Genomic DNA, 18,223 nt, shown 5'->3' with positions numbered 1-18,223 from the left:
TTACCAGCAAAATGGTCCGGTCTTAAAGTGGTTAAAGACTAAATCTTTTCTGACACTTGTTGCTTACAAGTAAAAATCCTGTATTTTCTTCTTATATTTTTTTAGCAGAGATCCTAGGGAATAAAATAGCGGTTGTTGCAATATTTTATGTCACACGGCATTTGCACAGAGGTCTTTCAAATGCATTTTTTTGGGAAAAAATACACCATTTAAAAAATAAAAATAAAATAAAAAAACAGTAAAGTTAGCCCATTTTTTTTTTTTTGTCCAAAAGTTTTGACTACCTGTTTTTATTTAATATATATATATATATATATATATATATATATATATATATATATATATATATATATATATATATATATATATATATATTTTTATCTAAATCATACATACAAGTAAACTGATTGGAGGTTTGTTTTGTTTAATAAATGTTTAAGTGTAAGAAATTTTCTGTATCACGTATGAAGACCGCTTTCACACTGGAGCGGGAAGGCGTTGATGGTAAAACGCAAGTTTTAGCGGCTCTTTACCATCATTTTAGCGGTGCTATTTGGCTGCTAGTGGGGCACATATAACCCAGCTAGCGGCCAAGGAAGAGGTTAAATGCGCCCATGAAGCACCGCTGCCAAATCGCATTGCATGCGCTTCGGCAGTGGTGCCCATTCATATCAATGGGCAGGAGTGGTGGAGGAGCGGTATACACCACTCCAAACGTGCTGCTTGCAGGACTTTTTTTTAAGATCCTGCCAGCGCATCGCCTCAGTGTGAAAGCACTGTCTTTCATACAGACTGCAGGGGAGCCATTTTACAGGCACTTTACAGGCGCTATTTTTAGCCCAAAAGCGCCTTAAAAACGCCCCAGTGGGAAAGGTGTGTTAGATCAAGGGGGATTAAAAATAAATAAATGGGGGCGTGGCCGCATGGTGATGGCGGTGGAGATGTGTGAGGAGTGAGCTGTGAGAGAGGTGTGCGCTCTCACCCCGTGTATGGATTGACGGCGCCGGTCTATTACACTATTACACTAATGCTGCAGTCCCTGCCGGCCCCCGCTCATATCTCCGGAGATGCTGGAACAAAGAACCGGATAGAGTGACCGGAGAAAAGCAATAACTGAACGTACGGCCGAGCATAACCCACAGCACAGCCCTGCATAATCCCCTTGGTTACCTGAATGCGGTGCGGTCTGTGTGCTGGCCCTGGGAAGGTGGTCGTTCGAGCGCTCTGCTATAGGACTGGACGGCTGAGTGAAGGGATCAGGGAGGCTCTGGCTGCCACAAATCCCGCGAGATTACGAGCGAAGGTGCAACGAGGTGGTAGTAAGCTATGAACTTGTTTACAATACAATGTATTCACTGTGACCAAGCTTTGAATGCAGGGGATAACTGGGAGATAAGCCTCACAGCCAGCAGGAGAGACGCTTGTTTGTTTAGGCTCATGCTACCTTTCTCATAGTGCTAACCAGCATATTGCCAACCAGCACACTGTCAACCAGTATATTGCATTACAATCACAAGGATATAACGCCACATGAACGGCTATTTATCTCCTATTGAGGCTTGTGCTGATAGTAATAACCAAGTGATAACTAAACTGAGAGGAGGTAAGAAGAGCAGCTGTTTTATAAAACACGTGGACATATGTGATATATTTGGATATACAGGTTTATATCTACATAGCTGCCCCCGTCATTGGCCCACACTATTTTTGGTGTTACTCCTGCCACCTCCGGTTAAATATTTCAACCAAGACGCAAAGACTTGCTTTCCCTTTTTTTTTTTTTTTTGTTGGTAAATTTTTCTCTCTCCTTTAAAGAAGGGGTTGTGGTAGAGCAGCGATATGGCCGCGAGGAGGAGAGGGGAGGAACATGCTAACCAGGACAATGTGGGAACCCAGTCACTGAGATCCGCTAAAGATAAAGATAAAGATAGGGAGAGGGTTCCCCAGCCGGGTGTAGTACCGGGAGTCTCTTCAGCCGCGGCAAAATTGGAAAAATATGCCCACACCCCTGATCATACACCAACTAAGGGGGGGCATGGGGGCCTAATAAAAATCTCATCGGATAGAAAGAGTCAAGGGTCAACCGCAACAGGAGTAAAAAGTGCAACTATTAAGAACACTGGGACAGTTGGAAGGCCTGAAATAACCCCCCCGCTGGCCCCCTCATTAGAAGGAGAAGCTGAGCCATCATTAAAGGAGGTGTTGGGGGCTGTTAATACCTGTAAAGCATCGCTGGTTGAGTTATGTGACCAAACAAAGGGTATTAAAGAGGAAATAGTTATGATGCGTCACGATCTCCAGAAGACAGCGGACAGAATAACATCAGCTGAGGGTAGAATAAGTCAAATCGAAGATGAGATGTATCCCTTAAACCAGGAGGTCCAGGTTCTCAAAGTACAGATGGGTAAATTTGAAGGGAAACTGGATGAAATGGAAAATAGACTTCGAAGGGACAATGTGAGGGTGGTTGGTCTCCCGGAAAAGTGTGAAGGCCCGGATCCAATCGGATTTTTGGAGAAATGGTTTATTGAGGTGTTTGGAAGAGACTCTTTTTCGCAGCAATTTGCAATAGAGAGAGCACATAGAATTCCATTTAGAGTTTCGCCACAGGGAGGACATCCTAGATCTATGCTACTAAAGTTTTTGAATTATAAAGACAAAGCAGTCTTACTTCGTAAGGCTAGAGAAATGGGTAGTATCCAATATAAGGGAATTAAAATATCGTTTTATCCTGATTTTTCTCCTGAATTGCAAAAACGTAGAGCAGAGTTTATAGAGGTGAAGCGCAGGCTTCAGAAAATGGATATTACATATGCTCTGCTGTATCCAGCACGACTTCGTGTAATAGCAGCGGGAGAAACCTTATTTTTTGACTCACCGGCTGGTGTAATAACTTGGATGGAGGAAAGGGGGGACCAGATAGGGAGGAGGTGAGGGAGAATTTTTTTTTTTTTTTTTTTTTTTGTTTCGTTCTCTCCCTCACCCTCTCGTCTTCTCTCCCCTCTTTCTCTCCCTTCCCCTTTGTTTTCGTTTGGGGTTTTTTTTTTTTTTTTCTCTCTTCTTTTCTCTTTTTTTGTCTTTTGTTTTTTCTCCTTTTTTTCCCCCCCTCCCCCCCCCTTTTTTTTGGGGGGGGGGGGGAGGGGGGGCAGCACATATGTATATGGGGCTGAGGGTTATGTGGTAAATTGAATAACTGTCGTCATTTAAATAATACATACAATATATGTGTAAGGGGTGAGGTGTGTTATAATGTTGATGTATAAGTTGTGTAAATGGGGAAAAGGGGGGAGGGACGGGAGGGTGGTAAGTGGGGAGGGGGGGGTGGGGAGTGGGGGGAGGTATGATTGCACAGGATGGTATGTAACGGTCACGGGAAAAGCCCCTAGGGGTAACCTAGAATGGTATAAGGGGGGGTGGGGTAAGGGGTTGAGTATAGAAAAAGGATATAAGATTAAGGAAAATAGGGTTGAGTACACAAGAGTAATTTATAAATTAAAATTAATACAAAAACACGGATTGAAATCACTAGTAGAGGGGAAATTTATTGGTCTTAGGCTATGGAACAAGTTTAGCACAAAATATCATAGTGTTATGCAAAAAGATGTATATGTTTATGGGGTGGGTTTTTTTTTTTTTTTTTTTTTTTTTTTTTGTCCTCTCTCTCTCTCTCTCTCTCCTTCCCATGCTTCCTCCTTCCTTTGGTAAAAAAATGTTTTGTTTTTTGTCTTTCTTGCTTGGTAGTTCTTGGTATATATGAGTATATTCCTCTCCGTCTTTCTTTTTTTTTTTCAAAACAATGCAGACTAGAGTTTTGAAAATTGGATCATGGAATGTCCGGGGGATGGGTACACCTGTCAAACGAGCAGCAGTGTTTGATATTCTTGAAAGTTGTGATGTCCAGCTGATCTGCCTACAGGAGACGCACTTAACTGAAGAAACTAAGTTACAATTCCGAAGTAAGAAGTTTCCATTTCAATTCCACTCAGTCCACACCTCTTATTCAAGGGGGGTGGCTGTATTGATAAGGAAAGAAGTTGCGTTTCTGTGTCGGCAGATCAGCATAGACAAAGAGGGGAGATATGTTTTCTTGCATTGCGTAATAGAGAACCGGGAGTATATCCTGGCAAACATATATATCCCCCCTCCATTTGGGTTGGAGGTCCTTTACTGCTTATTGGAGTTCATAGTGGATAAATCCGGGACCCCGGTTATAGCGGTGGGGGACTTCAATGAGGTTGTTAGTAAAAACCAGGACAGGTTTCCACCAGGAAGATACACCCAGAAGGCAGATGAGACCTGGCTGTTTCGGTTCCTGCAGGAGGGAGGGTTGTTTGATATGTGGAGGGTTCGTAATCCAACCTTGTTACAATATTCATGTTTTTCAAGTTCTTTTTCCTCACTCTCCAGGATAGACTTGGTTCTGGGGAATGAGGAAGCAAATAAAGTAGTGAGGGATATAGTATATCATCCTAGGGGGGTATCTGATCACTCTTTGTTGACAGTATCAATAAATATAGAAGGAAAAAGAACCCCTAGGGTATGGAAGTTGAATCCAGTATGGTTGGAAGTAGTTGGTGATCCAGAAGAGATATTAACCCGGCTAGAAGAATTTTTGGAGTTTAATAAAGATACTGCAGCAAGAGGGGTGATATGGGACGCATTAAAAGCTTATCTTCGGGGAATCCTTATCCAACAAGTTGCGAAAATTAAGGGGAAGTCAAAGAAATGGGAGAATAGAGTAAGAGAGGAGGTAATGGAAGCCGAAAGAGCATATGTGGAAAGTCCTACCCCAGAGAAACAAAATATATGGTTAGAAAAACAACAGGAATATAAAATGGTGATTATGAGGAAAATGGAGAATAAAAGGTTATTTCAGAGCCAGATTGCTTATGGGGAGGGGGAAAGAGTTGGGAGAATGTTGGCGCATTTGGTAAACACCAATTCCTTGTCCTCCTCTGTCCCTGCGATCAGGACAGAAGAAGGAGAAATTATATCACAGGGCATAGAGATCATAGATACTTTCAGAACATACTATGAGAAGTTGTACAGGTCTCGGGGGGCTGCGAAGGACAGGGAAATGGATGTATTCTTTGATAGTATTACAACTCCGTTCCTCACTGAGGAGGAGAGGGGGGTAATGGAAGCCCAATTAACATTAGAGGAAATTCAATCAGCGGTGGCAGAAATGGCTAACCAGAAATCCCCAGGTCCAGACGGTTTACCAGTAGAAATATACAAACATTATGGGAAAGTAATGCTGCCAGAGCTTCTTAAAGTTTTTAACTGGGCAAAAGAAGAAGGGAAGCTTCCAAAATCAATGACCGAAGCAACGATAGTTGTTTTGCATAAGGAGGGGAAAGATCCATTGGATACGAAATCTTATCGACCTATATCCCTCCTTTGTTCTGATGCTAAAATATTAGCTAAAGTGTTGGCACTCAGACTGAATAAAATTATCTCGAGACTCGTGCATCCCGATCGAACGGGATTTATCCCCGGTAGGTCCACTGGCATGAATGTTAGGAGGCTTTACCTAAATCTACAGTTACCAACGGAAAATGAGGGTAAAAGAGCAATTATGGCGCTAGATGTGGGTAAAGCCTTCGATAGCCTAGAATGGGGATATATATGGCGAACACTGGGCACATTTGGGTTTGGCCCCAAGTTTATTGCTTGGGTACAGACCCTATATAGTGGTCCTAGTGCGCGAATAAGGATTAATGATGAGTACTCAGATAGGTTTTCTTTGGAGAGGGGAACAAGACAGGGGTGCCCGTTGTCACCCCTGATTTTTGCTCTTGCTATGGAGCCATTAGCCATCGCAATACGATCAAATATAAATATGGCAGGCTTCCAGAGAAAGAGGAGGGAGGAGAAAATAGCTCTGTACGCAGACGATATCCTCCTCTTCTTGGGGGACACGGAACAGACCCTTAGACAGGGGATGACTATACTTGCCGATTTTGGTAATCTTACTGGATTGGTTATAAATTGGGAAAAGTCTGCCCTAATGCCAGTAGATTCAATAGTGAATCGAAACATGCTGGCAGCCCCGCAGATAGAAGTGGTCGATCAAATAAAATACTTAGGGATACTTATTAAAAGAGACCCTGGAAAATATATTGGTGATAATATACTCCCACTAATAACTAAATTTAGAACTAAGATTGAAATATGGAAGAAGCTCCCACTATCAGTTGCGGGAAGATGTAATTTGATCAAAATGGTGTGGCTGCCCCAGATGCTGTATCTACTGCATAACTCCCCGGTATGGGTTGATAAAAAGTGGTTCAAAAAAATAGAAGAATTATTTAGAGAACTCATATGGAAAGGTCGAGTGTCAAGGATTAGCCTCCAGACCTTACAGTTACCAACTAGGAAAGGGGGAATGGCAGTACCTCATCCACGGAGCTATTTTTTAGCAGCTCAATTACAGCATCTGGGGATAAGTAAAGGTAGGATCGGAGGAACAAATAAGGCATTGATGATAGCAGAGTCCCCTCACAATACAATTATGGAAGCCCTGGAGGCAAACTCATTTCAATATAGGATACCGACGATAAAAATGGTTTTAAAAGTCTGGAAGGCAGTTAAAACAATAAAAGGCCTGGGAGGCCTGACTAAATATACCCCATTATGGAACAATTTAAATTTGCCAGAAATGGAACTGATTGGTAGATATAGACCATGGGAGATAAAGGGGATTGATAAACTGGCCCAATTATATGAAGGAAGGATATTGAAAACATTTAATGCATTGAGGGCGGAGTTTGATATACCAAAGCATTCATTCTATAAATATTTGCAGATCCGACATGCGTTGGATAAACAATTTAATAAACAAGGCCCAGTGTGGAATAACTCCCCTTTTTATGACAGATTGAATACGCAAGAAAAGGCAGGGGGAACCATAGCAGAAATATACCCATATATTACTGAAGGGAATATAGAAAACCCAGAGAAACTTAAATGTAGAGGGAAATGGGAGGAGGAATTTGGGGTATTTTCAGATGAGCAATGGAGGAAGTTATTAGAGGCAGGACACTCTATCTCAATCTCGCCTGCACAGAAGGTTTCTCACTTGATGCTGTTGCATAGATCATACTATACCCCCAAGAGACTGTTTGGCTTCGGGAAAAGAGAGGATGATAAGTGTCCAAGATGTCAAGATACTGGGGACCTAGCGCACATGTTCTGGAGATGTCCCAGACTATTTCGATACTGGTCAGAAATTATCCACACTCTGAATGAAACGTTTGGAGTGGGAGTAGGGAGAGATCCCAGACTATGTGTGCTGGGATTGGCCGAGGGAATAGGGGGCTCATCCTGTACAATTAAAGCAATACTGAGGTGTATGTTTCAGGCAAGAAAGCTTATAGCACAGAGGTGGCAGGCAGAGAGCCCCCCCTCGGCAAGAGATTGGACAAGGATAGTAACAGAAACAATATGGAAGGAGAGGACAGTGTATATAAAAAGAGGAAACTTGAAGGAATTTGAAAAAATATGGAAGCCTTGGATGGACAGGATAGGATATCCAATGTAGAGGGAGGGAGGTGGAGAGAGAGGGGGACGGGGGGAGGGAACATTTTGGTTAGTCTCTTCTTTTTTTTTTTTTTTTTTTTTTTTTTTTTTTTTTTTTTTTGTTTTTGTTTTTGTTTTGTTTTTGTTTTTTGTTTTTTGTTTTGTTTTGATCTGTTTTTTGCTTTTGCCTGAAGGGAAATAATGCTGTGAAGTCAGATAATTGTTAAATTATGAAGGAATGACTGTACCCTTGACGATCTAATGGTTTCCTTTTTTTTTATATATATATATATATATGTTTAAAATTTTGATATAATATGATATAAAGATTGTATTTATGAAGAAAATGAATAAAGAATACTTTAAATTAAAAAAAAAATAAATAAATAAATAAATAAAATAAAATCGGCCTAACATATCGGCCCAAAAAAATCGGCATCATATATCGGCTATCGGCCGCCATGATTTCTAAATATCGGCATCGGCATCGGCCAGAGAAAAACCCATATCGGTCGACCTCTAGTGTGTACGCGGCTTTATCTGAGCAGTTGCCTGGAGATAGATACTGATTGCCCTTACCACATCTAGAGTGTGCAAAGACTCTTCTTCTGCAGACTGTGGATCTGGAAAAAAGGATGGTAGGATTACATCTTGATTCAAATGGAATCCTGAAACCACCTTAGGTAGAAAGGACCTATTAGGACGCATCACTACTCGGTCCTTATGAATAATTAGATAAGGTTCCTTGCTCGAAAGAGCTGCCAGCTGACACTCTTCTAGCCGAGGATATGGCTATCAAGAAAACTAATTTTTTAGTCAAGAGAACTAACGAAGCCTGCTGCAATGGTTCAAATGGTTGTCCCTGCAATGCCGAGAGAACCAAATTCAGATCCCATGGGCATACCGGAGGTTTGACTGGCGGCCTTAACCACATGGCCCCCTGAATGAAAGCTCAGACAAGAGAATGTGATGCAAGTGGCTTCTGGAAAAACATTGACAGGGCTGAAATCTGAACCTTGATAGTGCTTACGGACAAATTTATTTCTAGGCCTGACTGGAGGAAAGCCAAGATCCTGCTAACGACATACTTTCTAGGATGCCATCCCCTGGGTTCACACCAGGAAACATATGCCTTCCACATTTTGTAGTAAATAAGCCTGGAGGCCGGCTTTCTGGCATTGACCAGAGTAGAAAGGACTGACTCCGAGAGTCCACGGTCTCTCAGAATGTGGGTATCAGCAGCCAAACGGTTAAATTCAGACTGTGTAAAGCAGGATGGTAAATTGGACCCTGCGAGAGCAGATCTGACCAGAGAGGAGGGATCCAAGGCCTGCCTACTGCCAACTTCCACCTTAGACACTGGCGAAAAAAAAATGAGGTGCCTCCCATATGGGCGGGGTTATATAGGGGAGGAATTCTACTTATTTGGGTTTAGCCAGTGTCCAATTACCAAAGGTGCCTATATATCCCACTATGTAATGAAGCTCCTGTGTCCCGTGATGTATGATCAAGAAAAAAGGTAAAATAGACAATAAACAGATAAAATAAAATCTTAAATGCAAGGTATAGGGCCTATATCTGTATATGACTCTAGGAGAATACTCTTATACTCACAGGACTCAAAGATTCCCAATTCACCAGCCTTAAAGAGGGACTCCGCGTTTTTTTTTTTTTTTTAAGCCAGCAGCTACAAATACTGCAGCTGCTGACTTTTAAAATAGTGACACTTACCTGTCCAGCGCGCCCGCGATGTCGGCACCCGAAGCCGATCTCTCGATCGTCTCTCGGGTGCTGCCGCCGCCATCTTGGGTATGGGAATCAGGAAGTGGAGCCTTTCGGCTTCATTTTCCGGTTCCCTACTGCGCATGCGCGAGTCGCGCTGCGCAACAGGGATGGACCCGCTGCCTCTGGGATCTGTGTGTTTCCCAGCAGGCAGCGGGGGACTTTTGGAAAGGGGCGTAGATCTACGCCCCTTTCCGCAGAGAGCTATCCAGGAAGTGGGTGCAGATACCTGTACTGTACAGGTACCTGCACCCCCCTCCCCCCTGAAAGGTGCCAATTGTGGCGCTGGAGGGGGGGAGGATTACAATGAGCGGAAGGTCCACTTTAGGGTGGACCTCCACTTTAACAACAAAAGGAAAGGTAAAGCTGCACTTGGGCTTTAACAATTGCAATAAAACAAAGATCAATATACACTATCACACCGGAGTTAAGTGTCATGCTTACAGTCTGAAAGGAGAACAGATAGATAGCAGTGGTGGCTGGTGCTCAATATTTTAGGGGGGTACAGCAAACCAACATCACCCCAGTGGGAGATGGATGAACGGGAAGGCAACGCAGATGAACGGGAAGTCAGCGATCAGAGGCCTCCTTAACTTAGGAGGCAAGTGACGAGTCCTGGCCTGGATGACATTCTGATCTCCCCTCCACTGTATGAGCCAGGGAGTGCTGGATGTGGCTGCGGGTTTCTGCTGCACACATTGTTCCTGTTAGGGCTTTTCTCTCGCTATTAGGGCCTTCTCCTCCTGGCCGAACATGAAGTGGGTCCTAAGACTCTCTGGCCAATTGGGTCTCAGGACCTGCTTCCTGATTGTCCGGGAGCAGAATTGGGAAGACGATATTGAATTTTAATTTGCTATTGTCACACAGCTAGGTGGGCTCAGGGTGCAGTGCCCTGCGCCCCAAGCCCACCCTTTTTTTGAAGCCAATTAGAGCCTCCAGCTCTAATCATCATGTGCTTCAAAAAAAGGAAAAAACATTGGAATCCATGTGTCCAGCGCCCTCCATGTAGATTAGGGACTGGGCGCATGGCTTAAGGGGGCAGCATCCCTGCGCCCCTTATGGATGGGCCACAACGGATGGATGGGTAGGTGGATGGATGTTATGTAGTAAGAAAGAGTAGTAGTTGTGTTGAAAGCAACAAGCAGCCTTCCTAATATCCCCAGATTCCTAATTTGCAGAATAACAGCTTTAAAAGTACAGGTCTTCTTTTAAACCCTAATGGCTGGGAAAACTTTTTGTATTTCTCAGTCATGGAGGGACACAGTAAGGCTAACACCTTTCTATTATTCGGATTATACTGCTCTTATAATGTTCTGTGTCCCTCAATGGACTCCAAGAAAAGCATTATAGGCGAGTATAAAAAAACACATTTTCTTTCTTGTCCATTGAGGGACACGGGAAGTCAGTCCTCCTATTGCCGGCAGTTATTACCCAAAGGTTTTTGTCAAAGCTTAATTGAACAAGCTGAGGTTAGAAGCTGATTGGCTAACATGCACAACTGCACCAGATTTTGCACTCCCCAGTTTTAGTAAATCAACCCCTGTGTGTACCTCCCAAGAAAATAATTTTACAGCGAGTATAAAAATCCTATTCTTTTTAGTTTTAAATAGAAGTGAGGGATGGTTCAACTTTGTCAGGTTTTCTCAAGAGGATATTTGTTATCTTTCTATTCCGCTTGACCTGAACCGGTTAGGCAGTGAGGGTAAATCTCCCTCGCATGAACCATTTTATAAAATTCTGGCAAAGGTTCTAAACCTTCCTCACTGTACTGGAAAATGTGTTTTGATTGCTATCTGCATCTACTTTGGGAAAATAGAAATTATACCCGTGCTCAAGTCCCAATAGCGTCTACATATATAATGTGTAAAATGGACCCTCGCGCCACTATGTGCTAGACGTGAAATGGATCTACGTGCATCAAAATAAAATATATAACAAAGTATAATGTAACAATCTGTGGAATAACAAAAGTGCAAGTGCTGCTAAATAAAACAAAAAATGCAGCGGGACAAAATAGTAAACACAAACTATCACTTGAATAAATAAAGAAGAGTCCTGCGCAAATAATGCCACAAAAAATGAATAATGTGTAAAAATGTGAAAAAAACAAGAGTCAATGAAAATATTTCAAAATAAACACACCAATAGTGTAAGTGTGTAGTGAAAAAGCACTGGAGGAAGAACAGGACCAAATGTTCCAAAAGATCAGGCTCCCAGAACTCTCACCTCAGAGATGGAATAATAAGGCAAAAGAAAATAATTCCAATGGACTTCTCCTTCACTTCTCTGTGCACAATCATCAAATGGTATAAACTTCTACCACTAGAGGGCCGATTCAACCTCTTATGAGTAATGCTGCAGCATATGTATCCTCGTGGTGTGAAACTTAAAGAAAACACAGAGGGGAAGGGGGAAGGGAGAGAGAAAGGGGACTCCAATAGTGTAGTGGTTTCCAAAACTGAATAAATTTATTTAAGAGAAAGCAAATGGACTCTCACATTTAAAAAGAAAATATCAAACAGAAAGAGATCTGGCGTGTACAGCCAGTCTTACGCTTGTTCCGGTATTCCTACGGCCACTCCCTACGCGTTACGTCATACGTATTTTTGTCTACATATATACGCGTATAATTCATCAGGTGCTAAAGCGGGGTGGCCATATGTTAACACAAAAAATTCTAGATGAACCTTCTGCACACTGCTATACACCATTTCTACAAGACTTTCCATAAAAACAGGGATTTTTAGTTCACATACATTGCAATGCATGTTTAACCACTTCCCTCCCGCCATATGCAGAATAGCCAGCAGGATAAGAAGCCAGCACGCGCCTGCGGGTGCATGCAGTGCAGCGATCGGTGGTGTGGTGTGTCAGTCTGACACACTGCATCTCCGATCTTGGTAAAGAGCTTCTGATGTAGGCTCTGCCACGTGATCAGCTGTGTCCAGGGTAAATAGGAAGAGCCGTTTATTGGCTTTTCCTCCGCCCGCACTGACAGACACGGGTAGAGGAGAGCCGAGCTGATTATCAGTGCTGCCCACCCAGTGATGCCTGCCAGTGCCACCTATCAGTGCACATCAATGCCACCTATCAGAGCTGCCTACGAGTGCCACCTCATCAGTGCCCATCAGTGAAGGGTAAAACATATTTATTTTACAAAGTTTTGTAACAAAACAAACTTTTTTTTTTTTTATTTACTTTTTTTTTTATTTGTAGCGCAAAAAATAAAAGCCCCAATGGTGATCAGTTACCACCAAAAGAAAGCTCAGTTGGAGAAAAAAGAGAAAAATAAATTGTTTGGGTACAGTGTTGCATGCTCGCGCAATTGTCATTCAAAATGCGACAGCGCTGAAATCTGAAAATTGGTCTGGGCAGGAAGGGGGGTAAGTGCCCAGTATTGAAGTGGTTAAGCTGGCAAGCTGCATCAAAGTAATCCCTCTTTGGCCAGGCCTTACTCTACTCTACTCTGCAACATGTAAAATACTTACTTGCTTATAACATACGTCATCAGATATAGGGGTTGATTCACTAAAGGCCAATGCAAGTGCACTTGGTAGTGCAGTCGCTGTAGATCTGAGGGGAAGATCTGCTGATTTTATCATCCAATCATGTACAAGCAAAAATGCTGTATTTTATTTTCCTTGCATGTCCCCCTTAGATCTACAGTGACTTCACTGCCAAGTGCACTTGTAGTGCAAAGTGGATTTGCCTTTAGTAAATCAACCCCATAGTGTCAATATGGGGCAGGTAAACACAAGTTGTAGGAGATCAGGTCTGGTCACTGACCTGCAATGCAAGAGAAGTAAGGCATACCTGTGCTCAAATCCAAATTGCTTCTACATGTATATAAGCCATCAGGTGCTAAAGGGGTGTGACCGCGCCTTACCACTAAAAATGATGCATACTGTTATGCACCCTTTCTAGCAAACTTTGCATAAAAAGAGGGATTTTTGCATACATTACAATGCATATCTACGCTGGCTAACTGCATCAAAGTAATTCTCTCTGGCCAGTCACTACTTTACTCTGCAACATGCAAATACTTTGGGAAGCTTTTCCTTCACTTTCAGTGATGTCTTATATCTATCTGCTAAATAAACAGAATGGGGAGAGATTTTCCCTCACTTCCTGCTTTGCCTGCCACCCAAAAAATGGAAGGAAGTAAGGAGACATTTCCAACATAGGGACAGAAACAATAACACAATGATGATAGGGATTCTTCTTAAGGGCACTTTCACACTTTGGTGGTGAGAGTGTCAGCAGTAAAGCGCCGCTAGTTTTAGCAGCGCTTTTTGGTCGCTAGAGGGGTGCTTTTAACCCCACGCTAGTGGCCGAAGAAGGATTTAATGGAGCCCGCAAAGCTTCGGCAGCGCTGCCCTATACACTGCTCTTAAACCACTTCAAAGATGCTGCTTGCAGGACATTTTCTAAAGGCCAGCAAGCGCACCACTCCAGTGTGAAAACACTCAGGCTTTCACACTGGAGTGACAGGAGAGGCGCTTTGCAGGCGCCTGTAAAGTACCTCGGTGTAAAACTGGCCTTACTCTTTCCAAAACTAACTAACACTGACAGCGGGGCCGCGTTAGTGGTAAAGCGCCGCTATTTTTAGTGGTGCTTTTCCGTCGTTTTAGAGGTTCTTTTCGCCCACTAGCAGGGTGCTTTTAACCCTCGCTAACGGCCGAATAAAGGGTTAAAAGCGCCACTGCCAAGGTGCTTTGGCGGAGCTGCCCAATGATTTCAATTGGCGCTTTAGGAGCGGTGTATACACTGCTCCTAAAGCGCCCCAAAGATGTTGCTTGCAGGACTTTCTTTTTTTTATGTCCTGCCAGCGCAGCACCCCAGTGTGAAAGCACTCCGGGCTTTCACACTGACACTGCCGATGAGGCACTTTTAACGCTAAAGCACCTGGAATAAAATGCATTCAGTGTGAAAGGGGTCTAACTATCTCCATCGGACAACTAAAAGGTATTCTGTATGTTTCCCAGGTAAAGAATTTCACTGATGTGCACCCCGACTACGGAGCCCGAGTTCTGTCTGAACTTGAAAACCTCGGAGCAGCAAAACAGGTAAAATAAACTATTAACATTGAAACAACATAACTCTGATGCTGGAATTATAGTAGAATGGTAATGTAAAACAGGTTCCAGGAGCTCTGAGGAACCCTCTGGCCCTCATGTATTAAAGAGTTGTACAATGGGGCTGACATTATATATGTAAGCATTTTGTAGTTTGAAGCTGAAAGATCTAAAACCATTAAACTCCCATGTTTTTAAATGGTGGCCTCTAGGCAGGTGCAATCTATTTTTTCCACTGCAGGTGGCACTTATCCATAGCGACAATGCAGATGTAGAAGGAAGTTGAACAGTCTCTATCCTCTATGATCACCTCAGTCATAGAGAGGCAGCATCCAAACGCTGGCATCCCAAATGACTTTGGTGGCCATCTTGGGTCAGGCAGAGTCTATTTAAGACCCCGATTCCCAGATTTGCCATGCATGTGGATAAAGTATGGACAGGTCACCCATCTGTTAGGGACAGTGCTTAGCATTAGGAAGAAGTTCCTGACGAGTAGGGAAAGTGCAGGGATAGGCTATCCTTCTTGGAAGCCTCCCCATTTGTTTATGGATCGGCCAGTCTGCCTTCCGCTCCTCTAGACAGATGCTGTCAGCACACTTGAGACCTACTACTACTACTCATCGCTGTACATTCTGTGAGTGTGCCCTGTCGGGTTGTCTTCCCGCCGTGCTTGTTGTGCATTACTGAACTTCAATTTCAGTACAATTCTGTTTCTGCATCTGGGGTCAGAGTATTTACTGCCACCCACTCTGCACATACTGTATCCACAGGCCATTCACATATAAGCACTCAGGTTCCTGTAGCTCCATGTCTGATGCTACAAAAGATACATGAGCTACTTACAAAGCACATTTGGGCTTTTTTGGTCTGCTAGATTTTAAGCCTAAAGCTTGAACACACATGTAAACGCTTCAACTATGCATCTAAAATACTTGCTTACACCCCCAGAAATGCTCAGTTAAAAATGTCTGAAAAGTTCTCAGCTTGTGAGCAAGTCTGAATCCAGCCTTGGCATGTAGGTTAGTGATGGTTAACTCACTTCATATAGGGGGTCTCATGTGTGGCCCCTGATATAGCCAAAGGGCGGCACACACAGCCTTTTGCATTAGGGTGCGTACCCTAAAGCTCAAACACACGTGTGCTTGTGTCTACATACAGTATATATGATTCTCCCGGCTTGCACAGTGAAAGAGAAGCGTTTAAATGCTTCTCTTATGGCAGAGCTGAGGTCTTTCCCATCTTCTTGCCTGCACACAGAACAATAATGCTAATAAACTAGGGGTGATTAGTGTGCCCATGCACATCCGGCACATAGTATTTGGTTAATGTAACACTTAATAAAGACTGCAAACATGCAATAGGAGATGCTCAGAGTGCAGGCATGCAACAGGAGGTTGCCAGAGACTGCAAACAAGCAGACTAAGGACATGAATTACTGGAACCATGTCCTGTGGTCTGATGAGACCAAGATAAATGTATTTGGTTCAGATGGTGTCAAGCGTGTGTGACGGCAACCAGGTGAGGAGTACAAAGACAAGTGTGTCTTGCCTACAGTCAAGCATGGTGGTGGGAGTGTCATGGTCTGGGGCTGCATGAGTGCTGCCAGCACTGGGGAGCTACAGTTCATTGAGGGAACCATGAATGCCAACATGTACTGTAACATACTGAAGCAGAGCATGATCCCCTCCCTTCAGAGACTGGGCTGCAGGGCAGTATTCCAACATAATGACCCAAAACACACCTCCAAGATGACCACTGCCTTGCTAAAGAAGCTGAGGGTAAAGGTACCTGCCAAGCACGTCTCCAGACCTAAACCTTATTGAACATTTTTGGGGCATCCTCACACAGGTGGAGGAGCGCAAGGTCTCTAACATCCACCATCTCCCTGATGTCATCACGGAGGAGTGGAAGAGGACTCCAGTGGCAACCTGTAAAGCTCTGGTGAACTCCATGCCCAAGAGGGTTAAGGCAGTGCTGGAAAATAATGGTGGCCACACAAAATATTGACACTTTGGGCCCAATTTGGACATTTTCACTTAGGGGTGTACTCACTTTTGTTGCCAGCGGTTTAGACATTAATGGCTGTGTGTTGAGTTATTTTGAGGTTATAGCAAATTTACACTGTTATACACTCACTACTTTACATTGTAGCAAAGTGTCATCTCTACAGTGTTGTCACATGAAAAGATAGAATAAAATATTTACAAATATGTGAGGGTGTACTTACTTTTGTGAAATACTGTAAACCCAGTAAAGTGTCTGGCCTCCGGTGATACACAGGGATAAAACAAATCCTTCTACATAAGTTTTACTTGTTTATCCCGGAGTCTTCTCTTCTCTAAATCTGTTCAAAGTGCAGAATTAATAAAGCTTGTCTGAGAGTTCAGAAAAAGGGGTAAAGCGCTAAAATGACACACTGCCCAGGCACATAATATTTGGTTCATGTAATATTTAATAGACTGCAAACCTGCAACAGGAGGTTGTCAGAGACTGCAAACATGCTATAAGAGATGGATATGCCTGCAGTCTCTGACCACCTCCTGTTGCATGGCTGCAGTCTCTGACCACCTCCTGTTGCATGGCTGCAGTCTCTGACAGATTTATTTTGCCTTTTGTTCAGCGAAAATTAAGTTCAGCTCTTTGGTGATGTCAGGGACCGAAATATGAGGCCCCCTATATCAAATAAGTTGACCGCCACTGGTCTAGATTGTCCCCACAGGGATCACTATTCACACACCCTCTGCCTATTAAAGACATACATGTGCTATTAATTGCTATAACCATAATGCTAACTTGTCTGTTATCTCTTGTCTAGGACAAACAGAAGCAGCCAGAACAGGCACCAGTACTCCGTCAGGTCAATCTCTTCTGAGATCGTGTGACAATGCACAGACACCTTTCTCCTCAAAATGTATTTATATATCTATAAATCTACAGTATATTTGAAGCTGAACTCCAGGAAGCTATAAAAGGCACACATTTGTGTTCTGTAAGCCTTATTACATCATTAAAATTATTTTTATAAATTCAAGGTGTGTGTGTGTGTGTGTGTGTGTGTGTGTGTGTGTGTGTGTGTGTGTGTGTGTGTGTGTGTGTGTGTGTGTGTGTGTGTGTGTGTGTGTAAAACTACATTTTAACTTGTATTAACTACCTAAAGGCCCCATATAGCAGAGCTGAAACTTGGAAAGCAAGAAGCAGCACAAGGAGCCAATTAGTTGTGCTACAGTCAAAGCAGGCGCTGACAGAGGGAGAAAACAAAGTGATTGAGTGCTTTTCTTTTTCTTTTTTTTTTTCTGGTTCTTGAGATTTGAATTTAAATTTGGTTATTTAAAAAGGCATTTCTGCTTTACCTGTACAGTGCATCCAGAAAGTAGTCACAGAGCTTCACTCTTTCCACATTTTGTTATATTACAGCCTTATTCCAAAATGGATTACTTTTATTATTTTCCTCCAATTCTACAAACAATACCCCATGATGACAACATGAAAGAAGTTTGTTTAAAATCTCTGCAAATTTATTAAAAATAAAAAAGGAAAAAATCCCATGTACATAAGTATTCACAGCCTTTGCCATGACACTCAAAATTGAGCTCAGGTGCTTCCTGTTTCCACTGATCATCCTTGAGATGTTTCTACAGCTTGATTGGAGTCCACCTGTGGTAAATTCAGTTGATTTTGGACATGATTTGGAAAGGCATACAGCTGTCTATAGAAGGTCCCACAGTTAACAGTGCATGTCAGAGCACAAACCAAGCCATGAAGTCCAAGAAATTGTCTGTGGACCTCAGAGACAGGATTGTCGTGAGGCACAGATCTGAGGAAAGGTACAGAATAATTTCTGCAAC

General features: G+C 42.9%; 1 protein-coding gene across 1 annotated transcript in view; it reads left to right on the top strand.

Moving 5' to 3' along the window:
• LOC143940905 (catalase-like) overlaps window positions 1–17,409 on the top strand; it is an 84,238-nt gene extending 66,829 nt beyond the window's left edge. The window contains exons 12-13 of the mRNA XM_077462727.1: window positions 14,289–14,369; window positions 17,194–17,409. Coding sequence (XP_077318853.1) covers window positions 14,289–14,369; window positions 17,194–17,250 — 138 coding nt within the window. The 3' untranslated portion in view covers window positions 17,251–17,409. The remainder of the gene's footprint in view (window positions 1–14,288; window positions 14,370–17,193) is intronic.
• Window positions 17,410–18,223: the final 814 nt, after the last annotated feature.

This window comes from Lithobates pipiens, unplaced genomic scaffold (genome assembly GCF_037356315.1).
Source record: "Lithobates pipiens isolate NorthernLeopardFrog02 unplaced genomic scaffold, aLitPip1_a1.2 Scaffold_10, whole genome shotgun sequence".
NCBI lineage: Eukaryota > Metazoa > Chordata > Amphibia > Anura > Ranidae > Lithobates > Lithobates pipiens.
The sequence above is the reverse complement of the archived record's forward strand: the minus strand, read 5'-3'. Positions and strand labels throughout refer to the sequence as shown.